This window comes from Macadamia integrifolia, chromosome 9 (genome assembly GCF_013358625.1).
Source record: "Macadamia integrifolia cultivar HAES 741 chromosome 9, SCU_Mint_v3, whole genome shotgun sequence".
NCBI lineage: Eukaryota > Viridiplantae > Streptophyta > Magnoliopsida > Proteales > Proteaceae > Macadamia > Macadamia integrifolia.
The window spans coordinates 27,102,672-27,120,189 of NC_056565.1; the positions used below are offsets into that span (position 1 = coordinate 27,102,672).

Consider the following 17,518-nt stretch of genomic DNA (forward strand, 5'->3'; position numbering starts at 1 on the left):
AAATGGTGGATAACGAAAGAGAAGATTAATTCAAAAGGCCATGTAAAGAGAAAAAGGTTTCTTAGTTTGCAATCACAGAAAAGAGTTTCAAGGGATTCATAGGTGCTTACACAAAGTAATTGGGTTTCCTCCATTTCTTATCTGTTCCATGATCTGTTCAAGTCACTGTTTCTCCCCTTTTCTTTTGTGAACAATAGTAGTGAAAACCTCAAACTTAATTAACCTATCACAATGTTAGGTAACACATATTTGTAGGTGTTGTTGGTGTAAGCTCAATCATTATCAATAGAACCTTTCCAACTCTCTCTGCAGAATCTTAATTTGGACCTTTTTGGTTTTCACTAGCAATGTAAAGTGAATGTCTTTAGTTTTCAAAGAAAGTGATGTCCTGTTTTTGTATTAATTGATAGAAAAATCTGTCAAAATCTGAAAGCTTCACTTATAATAGTATTGATCCTTCCCAGAGGAAAAACACAAGTGTATTTGTCCAAACAACATCGAAAGTGCTAACAGTAACTCTCACGAGAGTATACTGTTGGATCATACTATAAATGGTTCAAAACATTTTGCGATCCGTCGCCTTCTTGGATCTTAAGTATTGGAGTTTGAAAGATTCAGATCTTCTCCAGCCAAGGGTCTTAGAGGGGGCCAATAAGAGTTCTCTCTCTCTCTCTCTCCTCACTAGCCCCACTCTAGCACCCCGTGTTAGAGAGGATCCAGATCCTCTGCAGCGCACCAGCCTCCCAGTGAGCATCCAACAACTGAGAACGATTGGCATTGCATCCCAAAGTCCTCCCAACCGTCGAATGCTCATTGGGAGAGGAGGTGGCATGCTGTAGAGGATCTGAGCCCATTTGGGGTGGGAGGGGAATCTTCCATTTCCAGCCTTCATCATACTTACTTTCACATTTTCAAAGTGTCATTAGCCAAGTCATGTAATTGGATCTTTAAAAAATAATATAATTATAAGGCATGGGTGTCTTAAAAAAATGCAAAATTTATACAGCAATGAATACAAGAAAATCTTTTCTACGTAATGAGTTTGGATTGCTTAAGAAGGTTCTATGTTTGGATTTAAATTAAGGAAAAAGGTTCTCTCCGCTGTTAAGGTTAGGTATGCCAACATCTCTATGTTTATTTCTTTCCCTCACGTGAAATGATCTTGCTGCCCTCTAATGATTGATACCATTTTGTCACACCCCATTGGTGGCTCCTTCATACCATTTACTTAATGAACCCTCTCACTTAAATTAAATAATGATTAATTATTCATGGCTATTGACTTGTGAGCTTCTTTATTCTTAAAAAATGATCTAGATTTATATTTTGTTTTTGGCTCCTAGTTACGTCCTTAAATGGGTTATTGTAGCAGTTGGGTCATCCATCTAACAAGGAACAAGCCTGTGCACTAACAACAAAACCACCCAAATAGATCTGCAACTTGGTTCCCTTGTGCGTAGAGACATGGTTGACAAAGACAACAGCAACATAAAATGGCTTAAAGAGGCAATTTAGTAATTAGCATGACCAGTAGTTTCCCTTCAAGACCATGGTTTAAAAAATGGGGAATCGAATCAGCTGTGATCGATCCTATTCTCAACCAATCCAATACGATTGATTCACAAGAATCACAACCAAAATACTTAGGTGTGGTTGGTAGTCACTCCAAAAAATGTTTCTAACATTTTATGGGAAAAAGAAAACGATATCTTACGTACACTGTCCATGGTTCCTTTTTTGGCCTTTTTTAAAAGAATAGGATAAAAAAAAAAAGGTTAAAAGGTAAAATGTTGAACCATGGTTAACATTTGAGAAATATTCCATTTTGAAAAAAATTCATGTCTCCAATAATTTCTCTAAGGCCAAAACCTTCAGCATCTCCTTGAAACTCTAAAGAATTGAAGCGGTGATAATCCATAAGGGGGTGTTTGGTTCGGTAAATCAAATGATATATGTATCGGATATGGATGTTAATCTTTTGATAGACATTCTTCTGAATTATGTTTCTTTCTGAAAAAATGTTTGGTTGCCTTAAGGCTAGTGCATATTTCTTGCTGGTTGAGATATTGGCTTCCGTAGATAACGTTTTTCTGCTTTCTTCTTTTATCCTAGGTGGTAAAAAGGTTGCTCAAATCTGAGTTTAAGTGTTGAGGTAAACTCAGGTTTGAAACACATCCTTTGTAATATGGTCATTCATGGGAAGTAAGATGCTCACTTATGAGGGTCATCCTAGTGGAACCAAACAACTCCAAAAATTAAAAATTATCATTCTAAAGAATGTTATCCCAAAGATTTACCGAACCAAACACCAAAGAATTCTCACTCGATCCCTACTCTCCCTGAACATTGTTTGATCACTGATCTCCCTCATCCCTGTCTCGGTGCAATCAAATTGAGAAACCCTTCCTGTGAAAAAAACATCTCATTCGACTCCCTCTGTCCCTCATCCTTGTCTCAGTGAAACTGTTTCTAAAACAAGTATACCAAACATCATTTTTCAAGAAAAAACGGTCTTTTGATGCAAAAAAAAAAAATCTAATATGACACAAAAAATCATTCCAGAAACGTTAGCAAACGCAGCCTTAGAAATTCTCTGTTTCTTGGATCTGAGCATCGATTCTAGGGTTCTTAGGGATTGATTCTAGAAGATTCCAATCTGATTCTATCTGCGATTCCATGTATTAGAACCCTATTCAAGACAGCAGATAATAGACGGTAGTTGTGCTAGCTGTCACGCCTTATCCACATAGGCAAAAATATGGCCCAGAGAACTTAATACATATTGATCATCCTTGTGAAAAAAACACTTCTCTGCACCACTCGATCCTCTGTTCTGCACAAAGGATCCATTGGAATTTACCTAACCTACAGATAAGAGATAAATAGATCAAGAACAACCAGGAGTCACAAAACTGTGTACGGAATGGGAATCATATGAAGAAGATGATGCAGGTGAACCACCAGAACGAAAGATGAGCTATCAAAAGGAAAAATGACAGAGTTATGAATCATGATGTTTATCATAAGAACAGAATGAGAAAAATAATGAAAGCCGTTTGTAGCACTTGTAATTGGAGGCCAACATTTAACTATGAAACTAAACATGGTTAGTGTCAACTACTCGCAAATCTGCAGAGTACTAAATTAGTTAACACTAAAATGAAGCACATGGCCTAGTATACACAATGTATCAATAAATTTTACAACCAAGCACAAGACAGTGAAGCTCATCACTTATCCTCCACATCGAACCAGAAGAAGAGGGATGTTCGAGCACAGATGACCCGAACTCGCTGCAACACCAGGGTCCCACTGGTTAAAACAGCCTTCGCTCCCCCCTCGATCCGAGTCCGTGAAACAGAGACACTATCACCTTGTCCCTTCACTGCCGATGATGCTGTACTCACAATTGGGCATGAAAGGTAGTCTAAAGGGTTGTCCTCGCATTGAAGTATGCACCCCTCTATGGTCAGCCTGCCACTCCTATGAAGCAAGCAGCACCCGAGCTCTGCTCTCACCGTCAGATTTGTCACCTTACAGGTAGAGAGGAACTCCAAGGCACTATTAAAAACTAATGATTAGCGGAAGTAAAAGACATTGTATCAATCAAGTAGAAGTTGGAAGCCTCCAAACCTGTCTGAACCACGAGAACAGATCAGTACTGTCTCATCAGGAAGCTCACCTCCTCCGATCTGAACAAAAGAAGTAGTGGTAACAAGAGTCCAAAAAACATTGTTTTTTTTTTTTTTTTTTTTGGGTTGGGGGTGGGGGGGGGACTCAAATCCTTTGTTATATGGACTAAGTGTAGACTAAGTGTATAATTCATGTTTCCTCAACTACTACTACAAGAAATAAGCTAATGGGGGTATTTGTTTGTCAGCTTCAAGTTGTGCAGCACTGATGTAAATGGGGCCAGCATCGTCGGACATTGTTGGTATCCAGGCACTTTCTTGGGTCCAAGGCAACAGCATGCATTTTTTACGCTTCACAAGTTTACATTGATTTATGTTTATTGTTTTAGTTTTTTGATGAATATACTTGAATCATATCCTATGTTTGGTTTATTATATGTTGGCTTTCTAATATTAGGTCCATAACAGTATAATTGTATCATTTTGCATTGATATGGCTTCTATGCTATATACAAGCATAATTGTATAAATTTATCATTGCTACATTACATATTGTCATATACTGCACACCTAGGGCGCTTCAATGCCTTGGGTCACCTAGTTTCCTTGACAAAAATGTTGGAGGAATTGTTTGGTATAGGGAGTACAGATAATATGTGATTCACATTTGCCACTCCCATAGTGCACCAAACTGCCCTTACACATGCTGCAAAACACTGGATAACTCCCTCAAAAATAAGGTTTTGAGTAACATGAATGATACAGAGTAGGCCCTCTACGGCACACTTAAGAAACTAATTCCCAAACAACATTGAAGAGGTTAGACATGCTTATCAGATAATTTCATCAATTTTCCCAGACACAAGCGATTAACTTTTCCAATCCACTTGACCAATCTTGGTTTGATGCCACTATGATTAGATTACATACAGGAAAAGAAGCAGCAATCAATTGGACAACATAATGATTTTCAAATGCAAGCATTCACTTTCTTAGCTCAAGAAGGTAAAAACCAAGGGAGTTGGGACTGGGTGGGATGATCTATGATAACTAAAGCGGCCATCAATTGTTCAGTATCAGCAAACAAAAAGGAAAAATAAAACATAGCACAATTAAGTTTCTATGAACTTTCTCCATGTCTCAACATCAACATGCAAGACATTTTGTGAAATGACAGAGCAGAACATAATAATCCTAACAAAGGAAGATGTTATTGCTATTGATGTGTAAGAGATCTACAAATTTTACAAATATTGGCTCCAAACAAATGGTATTTCCACCAAAAAAGTAATCCAATTAGGAAGCCCTTTTTTTTTTTTTTTTTTTTTTTTTGGGGTGGGGGTGGGGGTGGGGGTGTGTTAGGTGTGCTAATTTGGAAGCCCATATTTTAACAGGAAAATGATTGACCCTCAAAAATACATTAGGGAAAGGAATTTTGGACATACCAGGCAAAGTGGCTTCTTTATCTGTATATTACAAACAACATGCTTTAAGCCAGGACCAATCAAAATCGTATCACCAGGCCTGTCGAAAACAGAACCTTCACAAGATTTAAAATTTCCTTTTCGAAAGGGAAGCACACACAAAGAAATTAACCAACCTTGCTGCAGAAATAGCAGTTTCAATGTTGGGGAAAACACCAGGCTCAGATGGATCCTTGACGGATTTGTCCACACGCAGCCATAGGCGAGGATGGCATGCTAGGAAACACCATCTGTGGCAAACCAGGGCGGTGTTATAACGATCTGCAAACCCAACATAAGTTTGTGATAGAGAAAGCAGTGTATTATGATATATTGCCCCACCGATCCACCTTTAAAATGAAAAGAAAAAATGACAAGCACAAGATACTGTAGAAAGAAAATCATAAACTTCACTCACAGTAGGAAGATGTCAACAAAACATGCTGGAAAAACATATCTAAAAATATAAGGTCCACAAGCATCATATACCTAATCAGTTCCACCCCTTCAGAATTCATTTCACCATCAGTCATTATACAGGACCAACTAACAGCTAGCAATTGTTTCCAGCTAGCTAGGCACACTAAAGTATTAAGTAACACAGCCTACAACTCACCCACATAGTCTTTGAATGTTTTCTTCTCAGCTTTTATAGTTCCATGACTAATGTCAAGCCTACATTTTGCAATTGATCATAAATTGTGTTACAGTATCCATCTGTGGAAAACTAGGATGTCATTGTCCTGCACAGCACATGTAATTCCTTTCCAACAATGCACATAATGTGAACAATGAATTGATCAGGAAGATAATCAATCTGGTGGTCAAATCCAGGATAGATCAGGTCCTAAATCATTTCAAGTGGTCACTTTAACCCACCATTGGGAAAGCCAAAACAAGAACTGCATTTTTTTTTTGGGGGGGGTTGTGAGGGGGTGGGAGAAAGGAGAAGAAAATATAGAGGTCTTTTTGTCAAAGACAGAAAGAGGTATAATGAACAAGAAGTCAGGTTACATTGCACTGTTCTTAAATTCATTAACATCAGAAAGTTCCATATGAAGCATGCGCAAACATTGCAGAAGTGATTTTCCATCTACTAATTGTGATAACAAAAACAGTTCTGCATTTTTCATTCTTACATCCATTCTGATGTCTAGAACCAACCTCTCTATATTCCAATTTAACATTTTTACTGGAAAAGACCTTGTTTTTCTTTCGTTAAAACTGACTATCATTCTAATTATTTATGACTAAAAAATTGAAATACATCAATGTTCAAGATACCTCATTGCATGAGAAATAATGATCTAGTATGGATCAGAAATACTTGCAATCTAATTATAGGAGCATGTATCTTAGAAAAAAAAAATGGTATCCCCAGGAATACAGGAGCATATATCTTGGTGGACTATAGTTATTCTTCTCTCTTTCAATCTAATAGCAGAGAAACTTTTTAACTTTCAGAGGGGCCAAGACTTCGAGAGGGGAGCCAGAATCCAAACAAGAGAAAAAAAAAAAAACTCAACAACTATAGTTCTTCCCCTAGCTGTGGAGCCATTGGCCTTATGTGAAGAATGCTTTTCCTTTCTGGTTGATGATGACAATAAACACAATCATGAACAAATTAAAACATCATTAAAATTAATTGTTTTAGGAATATTTAACAAGTAATGTTACCAAATGGTAGTAGATTTAATCCAAAAAAGCATAGTTGTCAAGGCCTTGTTGGGGTCGCCTTGCATCCAGGCCCCCTCCAACACCTTGGGTCGCCTAGACACCATGACAACTATGCAAAAAAGGTACACTTGTTTTGATACCATACTCTCTAAACACATCGAAAATTTCAGTTCAATCATCTTCTTAACAATGTGTAGAAGTAGAAGCAGTTGACCAGCTAGTTATGTTATATTTTAAAGAGCACGGGCATTCCATTTGTGGCATGACAATCATCATTTTTTCATTTAACTAAAGCTAGGTTTATGAAGCAAGCAAACTGAGAGGCAAAAGGCTGTAGAGTGGCTATAAGCATAAACAGTGAAAAGGAGTTCCAAAGTTGTTTTAAGCGTAACAAAACTTCAACCATTGGGAAATGCAGTGCATTATCTTATAAGAAAATATAAGTTTATCTCCTGATATGTGAGTCATCTTTAGAGCCTTTAACCAAAACAGGATTATCAAATAAACTAATTTGGAGGAATGTACAAAACTGTACATTGGTTAGTGCCTCACACATAAAGCCTCATCACATATGCAAAATCCTCAATCCAATGTCTTGTAGCCTTTTCCAAATGGCCACAAAAAACCTCTATATCTTGAAATTTTTTAGTGAACTTTTTAAAATCTCAACAGCTAATATTTGTTGTAGACGAGTACAAAACAGTATTAGATAAAGAGCTCATATGAAATACAAAAACAGATACATGTCTAATGGATGGTCTGGATTGTAGTCCCCTGATCCAACACATATCAATGGACTAAATATAGGTGAACCTGACCTGGTTCTCAATACATAGTGAATGATTCAGAATTGAAGTGAATCAAGTGCTGAAACTACTCATTATAACCAGAGCCTCTGTGCCTATATTTACCAAAAACATGAATAATAACATAAAGAAGTGAAATTCAAAGCTTGTGTAATCAAAGTCATGAATACAACTAAACCCATCTGCCACATTTGTTGAATAAGGAATCCAGTTCAATTGAGTTTTAAGGTCCAATACTACAGGCACAGTCACGGAAGGCTACAGCTACTGGAAACACAAGGTGATTAATGAAATTCACAAGTGGGCATAAAGGCCTTATACATAGGACCTACATATCGGTATTACATGTTGGGCAAGCAAGGTAGCTCACTGGCTAGTGGATACCCAGAAAATCGAGAAACTAGAACCAATCTATTGACCACAAGGATTCCAGGCTAAAGTATTAAATATCTTATAGCTTGCCTGCGACATACATGCACCATAAGAGATGTGTAGCAATCAAATTCAACATATTGAACTCATCAAGAGGGCTAAGCAGGACTAGAAAGAGAAAACTCGTCAATTGGGGTTTACATATCACCAAAGCCCTGAGTTTCAGATCTTCCATCAAACCTACCCCATGATTCTTTCTCAGTAGCTCATCAAGCGAACAAAAACACGCATTTCAATAACAAACAGATCACAAACAAGAAATTACACCCAGAAGTGAACACGCAGATCAAGGAAAGAATAAATTTCAGATGAAACCCATAAGTCAAAGAGTTGAATCAACAACCCTCAATGAAACGAGATAGCAGCAACCAAGCTTCTGGAAAAATTAGTGTTCGGGAACAAACCTGGAATTGGGGAGAGGAAGCTAAAGATGTGCATAAGACATCCATCGTCAAGACTGTTAATTGGCGAAATAGAGTCTGAACCGCCACAGCTGCTGCCGCCTCTGCGCTTCTTCCTTCGTCTCTCTTCCATGGCAATGGCGTCCCGACCACATGAACTTTCCATTATATATGTCACGTGAGCTTTCGAACTATTGCTCTGGTTTGGTTTGGTTTGGTTTTTTTTTTTTTTTTTTTTGAGAAGGTGACCGACACGCATGAAACGTTGGATTGGAATCTTTATACCTCGAGGTAATATCATTAAAAAAATTATATGATTACTCGAAATTGAGTTTTGATTTACAAAATACGCATCCAATCTTTTCTTTTTTCTTTTTCTTTGTTTTTTTTTCTTCGTAAAGACCCCTCAAAGAGGGCGAAAAATATTAAGCCCAACTGCTTTTTTGATAAAAAAATTTAATTTGTTTGGATGGGCTAACTGATTATTTCCCAAGAATGAATGTATCTCACTAATGGCAAATTATGTGATGATAGGAGACCATATTGAACCACCTACAATGGTTTTAATATTTGGACTAAAGCAAGCAAAGAAGATGGGACGGTGGGTTGATGAGGTTTGGAGCAATGCAACTGATCTGAAACTTTTTTTGGATCCTACTACCACATCGTGGCCTTTGAGCATGCTATTGACTCATTTTTTATGTACATTTTAACCCTCGCCTTTTTTTGTTGAAGCACAGGCCTACCAATGACATGGTATCTTTTGTTAAACATTTAGCTTGGATCTCGTTATATACTCATTCAAAGATTAAATGTTAGTAACCCTAACATGGATACTCTGTAATATAAGTTAACTTTTTCTTTTTCTCATAAAAAAAATAACCAACTCTTCAATAAAAGAGAAGACTTGAATACCCTTATAGGGATAGCCAATAGCCCACTTAGATAAGCAATGGAGTACAACATTCTCCGCTCTAGGAATATGACTACAACCCAAAGTAAAATTTGATATTACAATACTACCTGATGAGGGTAAATGTCTCTGACCACAGTACAGCCAAGGAACGTTCGATCTAATGCTGTACTATGACCTCGGCATCTCATCAGGCCGTACTATCACCTCGGCCCCTCATCAGTCCGAGCTACCACCTCGGCCTCTCACCAGGCCGTGCTATCTCCTCAGCCCCTCATCAGTCTGAGCTACCACCTCAGCCCCTCATCAATCCGAGCTACCACCTCAGCCCCTCATCAATCCGAGCTACCACTTCGGCCCCTCATTAGTCTGAGTTACCACCTCGGCCTCTCATTAGGCCGTACTACCACCTCGACCCCTCCTCAGGCCGTACTGCCACCTCCGCCCCTTCTCAGGCTAAGCTACCACCTCGGCTCGACCTCGATAGGCAGGGCTCTCAGAAACGTATACACATCCACTCCTACATTCAAGGAACGTAACCCCTGATCACAAGGGTAGGACTCTATCCACTACATGCCATCAGAGGCATCCACCCCTCCCACGACTTGCACTTCTGAGATAATAAAGGAATATTCCCCTAGTATACCCTAGGATATGGAATATTCTTAGCATCAGAGAGTCGTTCCTCTTAAGGACTCCATGTCTAACAGGACTCTCCATGAATGTCTCCTTTCCTCCTTCCATGATTAGTGTATAACTACCAAGGTAAGTCCCCCCACAAGGGGATCGAGCACTTTTTTTGGAATTGAAAACTCTCTTGAGTATCTGCTGCGGAAAGATCTGACTTAGGCATCGGAGAGTTCCCAGTCGGGTCAACCCAGCTCTCCCCTGTCTTATGTTCTGTGCAAATCGGTTGGAGCATTAGGAGCTGCAAGGAAGATTGGTTGGTCAATTTTTACGCATCATTACCCAAAATAAATGTCCCTCTCACCCACCTACGCTTTTTTTTTTTCAATTATTTCCTCTAAGAGCTCAGCCTTACTGCAAAAAAAAAAAAAAAAAAAAAAAAAAAAACTTACTTGTTGGTCGATTATTGAGTACATTAGATATCTTGCTTCTTTGTTTGATGATTGTAAATTTTTTTGTATTTCAAGGGCTGCTAATAATATTGCAAACGCCCTTGTTAGGAGGGCTCAGTCAATTACGAATAAAGTTGTCTCATCTAATTCCGATCCTTGTTTATCCATTATGGATGACTTGAGTATAATCCATGGTAACCATCAATAAACTATCTTTCTATCCCCCAAAAAAAAAAAAATTCCTTCTTCCTCCCCTCTCTAATCACCACCTCTAATTAAGACTAAAATTACCAACCCCATTACCCTCAAATTAGGACAAAAATCACCAACTCCATCACCCTCACTTCTTTTTTTTTTCCATTCTCATAGTCTCATGCTACCTATTCTCCTTTATGCTTTGCCTTTTTTCTTTTTTCTTTGAGAAGCACCACATTGGAGATTAACATTTGCATTGCTACCTAGCATCGAACAGACCAAGGCCGTGGAGGATATGCACTTGCTCTAGTGAAACACCAATAATGAACCAAAAGGGAATAGTGGCATAGTGCTCGTGGTAAGAAGGAAAACGACATCATAAACAAATTCCTTCTTTAATCTTGGGCCTCCTTTCATGACTTACCATTCAATCAGTTAGACAAGAAGATTAACCTAATGTCTCAAGTGATATGTTGTGTTCTTTTAGAAAGCCCAATACCTTATTAAATAAGGCAGATATTTCTTCCCTTTGTTTTCCTTATGATGAACCAAATATTGTACCCCGCTCGGGCCAACCAGAACTTAAAGGCTGAGCCTGCAGTGCTACAACCTCAAAGCCGAGCCTTCTGCTCAGTATCTACAAGGCCAGGCCACCAACTCGGTTGTCTCAAGACCGAGCCTCCTGCTCGGCCTTCTCAAGACCAAGCCTCCTGCTTGGCAGTCTCAATGTCTAGGCTCTTACTCAGCCTTCTCAAGATCGAGCCTCCTTCTTGGCAGTCTCAAGGTTGAGCCTCTTGCTAAAAACGTCTTAGGGTCAAGCCTCTTGCTCTGCAATCCGAGGGCCGAGCTTCCTTCCCAGCCATGACTCTATGTACCACCCCTGATAAATGAGGCATGTCACCGTCTCTGTTCTTAATGGGTCAACTGAAAACCCCAGGTGTGGATGGTTTCTCCCCATCCTTTTCTTTCATAAATTTTGGGAGCCAACCCATGTGGATATTGGAAACTTTATATCTAGCTTCTTCTCTATAAGACATTTCCCTACTTACAACAATGATACATTGATATGTCTAATTCTAAAGAATAGAAACCCCGAGTCCATTGATCATTACCGATCAATTAGTCTTTGCGGAGTATCAGTCGAGGGGGTGACAAAGATCCCCGCTTCCAGGCTTAAATTGCTTCTCCCAAGCATCATCTTTCCAGCCCAATCACCTTTTGTCCCTGACAAAGCTATCTCGAACAACATATATATGGCTCACAAGACTTTCCATTATGTCAAGAGGACGAAAAAAGGAAAAAGGAGGTTCGTTGTGTTAAAGTCAGACATGAAGAGCGCTTATGGTCGAGTGGAATGGAGTTTCATTGGTAGCCTTTTAAAGAAGATGGGTTTCAGTGACCACTTTATCACCTTGGTTATGGGTAGTATTACCTCAGTACACTATTCTAATTTGGTCAATGTTGCTGTGAGATGTCAAGTAAAACTATTAAGTTTGTCTCGAATTCTTGACCCGTTTTGAAGATTGACCCGATCCGACATATTTTGGTGGCGACCCGAATGAGAAAATTTCTGAGATCTGTACTGTTGCTTGTTGAGAAAGTCATTGTATTCTAGGGTTTTCACGTAGTTAGGGTTTCAGGGCGAGTTTTTCATCGCCGCTGCTAGGGTGTAATTTCTCCTCTGCATAGTGAATCATCTTCTTCTTCGCCCGAGGACGTAGCACACCACCTTGGTGTGTGAACCTCGTTAAATCTCTGTGTCGTACGGATCTATTGTCTCTTTATTATTCGTGTTTCTTGGTGTTTGATCTAACAAAAACCTTCTGTAACGTTTGACAAGACGATCCCCTTTCTCCTGCCCTCCTTGTACTCTGCTCCCAGACCTTGAGCAATGTCCTCGAGGTGGTTACTACCCAAGGTAGAACTCAAGGAATCTGGCTGAGAAAGAGATCTCAATCTCTGTCACACTTTTTCCGATGCCTTTTATTCTCTGAGGTTAAGCTTCACGAGTTGTAGAATTTGAACGAATGTGTGGAGCTCTATTGTAAAGCAAGTGGCCAATGCATTAACACAAGAGAATCCAGTCTTTGCTTTAGCCCCAACATGGCCCCTCACCTCAAATGCTGGTTCTCCATAATCTTTAAAATTACTTATGGAGATGGTTCATCTAAGTATTTGGGGTTGCCCTCAGAGATTGAAAGTCAACAATGTTCCATGATATTAACAATCGGGTGACCTCGAAGATGCAAGGCTGGACAAATCCTATGCTGGTTGTGAGGTTCTGATTAGATTAGTTATTCAACTTATACAAAATTTTACAGCAAGTCACTTCAAGTTACCTCAAACTTTCCACACGCACACACAAAACAAACAAAAAAACAAAAAATACTTCTTTTTTGTTTTTTTTTTGGTGAGGGTACAAGTGAGCCGCAGAAGATCAATTCGTTAGTTAGGTCCAAGTTGATGCAATCTAAAGAGAATGGGGGCCTGGGCTTTCGAGATCCATCTATTCGTAACAAAGCCTTGCTGTCAAAGGTTGCGTGGAAGTTGTTCTCTAACCCATCATTACATTGAGCAAGATTTATGAAGGCTCTAATACTTTCCAAATTGTAGTTTTCTGGAAGCTACTCTAGGAAGTAATCCATCTTTGGCATGACACCGCATCATTGAAAGAAGGACAGTTATTGAGAAGGGCCTTATGTGGAAGCTTGGCTTTGGTGATCGTATTAACATATGGGAGCATGGGTGGATCCCTTCCCTCCCGGATTTCAAAATCTAACATTAGCCCCTTCCAAGTTGCCCATCACACCTCCATTTTAAGCTGATTTGTGTTGGTGTACGATGTATTGTATTCCGTCACAGTTTAATCTAGGGAGTACTGGTGCATGCACCTCGACAGGACAGAACGACGATCCCCTTGCATAGCGGGGGTGTAGGGGGACGCCACCCCCTAACTCGAATTTTTTATTTGAGGATAGTTTTGTACTTTCTGGATTAGAGTTTTTTGCTATATATTTGTATTGAAGTTTTCTTTATCTATAATGCAAGCAATTTAGGAGAACTGGGAGGATAAGCGCTGAAACTCTATTCTCCATTGATAGTGAAGCAGAATCTCATCTCACGGAGGACATAGGAAATCTTGCCGAACCTTGTAAACTTGTGTGCTTTTCTTGTTTTTGTTTTACATTATCTTCTGCATCGTTTTTAGGGTTACGTTTCTACAGATTTGCCTATAGAATAGGTGTTGGAAAAAAGACTTGTTTGATGCTTGGTTTCATGCATAGGATAGTGCTGCTATTCAATGTATTCATATCCCTCTCCTTCCAAGGGAAGACCACCTGATTTTTTTTTTTTTTGGGGGGGGGGNCTCCCCCTCCCCTTTTTTTTTTGGGTAGAATATCTTTTATCTAATTATCCCACTGAATAAAAGCAATGCATGCAACAGTCTTTTAGAAGTGCTAGTCTCTCATATTCATATATCCAACTCGTCAGAAGTTAGAAGGTCCAACCCAATGTGGTGGTGCCATCAGAAACCCTTGGATTAGAATCCATGGTTGACCACATGAAGCCGATTCTACTGAATCATTTTCTAGGGTTTTTTTTTTTTTTTTTTTTTTTTTTGGGGGGGATGTGGGGTGGTGGGGAGTGGGTGTTGGGGTGGGGTGAGGTCTATCCTAACCACCCAATAGGACTTTAACCACAGCTACAAGAGAATTTTTAACCACTACAAGGAGTGTGAAAATTGTTTGCGGCCACCGAGAGAGAGTGATCATAGATCAACTCGACAGCAGGCCCTCATCGCTCACTGTAGACAATTCGAACAAGGGAAGGGGAGTACCTAATGGCACAAATGTGAAAAAGGATAATCCCTCCTAGGGGGCATGGACTCAACTAGCAAGTCGTCACCAATTTAGAAGGAAGTTCATGTCATTCAGTCTATGTTTAGTAAACAAGAAAAGAAAATAACACAAAAGATATAATAAAACAAAATTATAATTACACAACAATTTTTTATGCATCTATCTCTCTCCACACAGTTAAATTTTTTGAGTGTTCCCTTTTCTTTTTTTCTTTTTTTTTTTTTTTTTTTTTTTTTTTTTTCTTTTTTTTTTCTTTTTTTGACTTTCAAACAAATAAAAAAGATTATCTATCTTTCTCTTCCCACGATAAAGGGGTAAATCTATCATTTTGAAAAAAAAAAAACTCAGGAAAATACTTAGCATGCTACACTTTCAGACAGAACTCATTTTCCCATTGTTTTTGTCGGCACAAGAAAACAGCTACTCATCACGATATGTCTCTAACTGTGAATTTTATTAATAGGTAAAAAAAAAAAAAAAAACCTGAATCAGTGCAAAGATGGGACATCATTAGACATGACCTAAAACACCAACCACAAAAATGGAATAAACTCATGTGACACGTGGATGGCTATCAACTGAGGAATCAAAAACAAATAACTTACGTGGATGGCTATCAACAGAGGAATCAAAAACAAATAATTTAAGTTACGTAAAGTTAAATACACCCTCCCCTGCTTTCCCTTTCCCCACAACCAGCCAGCACCATAAAACCGACTTTGAAAGTTCAATGTTCAAACAGCGAAAGAGAGAGAAGTTTAAGCGGCAACGCAATTGACAAAACCCAATTAAAGCTAACAAAGTCGTCACAGACAGTGACAGTAAGGGTGACACTTCCAATATTTCCAAACACACGAGTTGGGAGTAGGACCACTCGCTTTAGGTTTCAAAAGCAGTTGTCAACATCTCATAGGCTGGAGGATTGAATTTCATCCTTACACACGTCACGACATATATTATCCAAAAGAAATTATTAAAAAGAAAAAAAATAAAGAAAGAGACAAAGAGAAATGCGACGGCACATGGACTTCGGAAGAGGAACTCGAGCCCTACAGAGACAAATGCTCGGATGTGGGCCCCTACCTCGAGACCCTAAAAAAAAGCTTCAAACCGCGGGGGTTAGGCATAGAGGATGGGATGGTCCTCTCTGCTTTTTCTAACCCTTTCTTTTTTTTTTTTTTTTGGTTCGTTTCCCAAGAATGCTCATGTAGTATGGGAATGTTTTCACTAGACTTCAGACTCCATCAGATCCACAAGTGGGACCCCATGAGATGTTAGGACAACGCAACCCCACCGTATCTCTTTTGCTAAACCCAAGACCATGTACACGGTACTCTCGAAAATAAAATATTTTTAAAATAAAACCACGAGAAACGATTAAAGGAAAAGAACGTGCATATTATTACCGAAAAAAAAAAAAGAACGTGCTGGATGCTGTGTGCTGTCGAGCTGTCGACTATCAGATTGGAATCCAACTTAGACAATCGCAACCCTTTATGTACTGTAACAACCCTAGTGCCTATCCAAGCGTTGATTATCTTATTGAGACCATGACAACCCTTTATATAAACAAAACTCTGCCCCTGCCCCTGTCCCTGTCCCTGTCCCTGTCCCTGTCCCTGTCCCTGTCGAGAAATTAACAAGACTGCTTCTAAGTTTAAATATAAATAAAAGAAATTTACCATATATATATATATATATATATTAAAAAAGAGAGAGAAGGGGGGTAACATTTTTTTTTTTTTTAGGTATGACTAAATAATACTTAAGGGCAAAGAATAGATGAAGTGTTTTTTTGGTAAAAAAAGAATAAATGAAGTAAGTGATTAAGAAATGAAAGAAAAGACAGGTCATGGGGTTGTGGCTTTTTGGACTGTGGAATGCCATAATTAACAAATAAATAAATAAATAAATAAATATTAAAATATAAAGAAGATCTTTCGAGTTCAATATATTTATTTATTTTTAAAAAAATCTTTTTTTTTTTTTTTCGGTAAAGGGAAAACCATCAAGAATAAGAGGAAGGAGGAGAAGAGAGCATACCTTGCAGACGATGGGTAAACGCAAGATCCATAACCTGCAACCAAATATAAATATAAATAAATAAATAAAAAGAAAAGTTTGTTTACTCATCCTAACCAACCAAGAGAGAAAGAGAGAGAGAGAGAACGGACTGGGATCGGTCATGGCAATAGTGGCGGTGCCGCTGAAGTCGCAGGTACCAGAAGCCTCATTCTTGCGCTGGTAGTAGCTATTGTAGGCATAAGAGGCGTGGGCTACCAGTGTGTTTGGTAAATAGCAGAGCCCGTTAGACTGGACCGGTGCGCAGTCAGCCCCTGCACCACATGCGTAGTCCAACCCCGTCTGCAGCGCCTGATTGCTTGCGTTGCTCCTCGCCACGCACCAGCTCTGCGCTTCCACCCCTCCTCCTACCATTACAACCACCACCATCACCACAAACAAACCCACCCTCAGCTCCGCCTCTCCTCCCATCGCCGTGAGAGATTAAAGCTTATCTCAACTCACTCTGATAACTTTAGTAAAGGAAAGAAGGAGAGATTCTCGGCCAAAGGCAGAGAGCAAGACTGCGGAGGCTCTGGCCTCTGGGAGGGGAGAGCAAGAGAGTGTCTCTTCTTTTTCTTTTCTTCTATTTGCTTTTCTGCTTTTGCCTTTATATTAAATTGCCTTCCGCCCCATCCCTCTCTCTCTCTCTCTCTCTCTCTCTCTCGCTTACTCTTTATTATTATCATTTTTTTTTGGGTAATTTACAACGCCACCCCTTGGAGAATGCCAGTATTATAGGAACACCCCCTCTATTTCACCAAATTAGATTCAGGCCCCCTACCGTCAGTTACTGTTAAATCAAGAGTTAAAATGACCGTTCTACCCTCCCTATTCACTAAAAACTCATGTTGTAACCTGATGGCGGATGGGGGAGATGGCGACGGCGACGGCGACGGCGACGGCGACGGCGACGGCGACGGCGACTACAGAGATTCCTTCTCCTTCTTCACTCCCACTGACTTGTCTCTCTACTATCTGGATCTGGCATCACGGGCT

The 17,518-nt window shown here is 39.4% G+C and overlaps 2 protein-coding genes across 2 annotated transcripts; both read right to left on the reverse strand.

Annotated features, from left to right (window-relative positions):
- Positions 1-3,034: 3,034 nt before the first annotated feature.
- LOC122089945 (F-box protein SKIP5) lies at positions 3,035-8,585 on the reverse strand. The gene is made up of 5 exons (XM_042659724.1): positions 8,415-8,585; positions 5,233-5,377; positions 5,078-5,156; positions 3,634-3,692; positions 3,035-3,561 (listed from the first exon to the last, which is right to left on the reverse strand). Exons 1-5 carry the CDS (start codon positions 8,575-8,577, stop codon positions 3,231-3,233), a joined length of 777 nt encoding a protein of 258 aa, XP_042515658.1. The 5' UTR covers positions 8,578-8,585; the 3' UTR covers positions 3,035-3,230.
- A 7,795-nt stretch (positions 8,586-16,380) lies between these two features.
- On the reverse strand, positions 16,381-17,168 carry LOC122088643 (PLASMODESMATA CALLOSE-BINDING PROTEIN 3-like). Its single transcript, XM_042657955.1, has 2 exons — positions 16,633-17,168; positions 16,381-16,535 (listed from the first exon to the last, which is right to left on the reverse strand). Exons 1-2 carry the CDS (start codon positions 16,949-16,951, stop codon positions 16,414-16,416), a joined length of 441 nt encoding a protein of 146 aa, XP_042513889.1. The 5' UTR covers positions 16,952-17,168; the 3' UTR covers positions 16,381-16,413.
- Between the last annotated feature and the right edge of the window lie 350 nt (positions 17,169-17,518).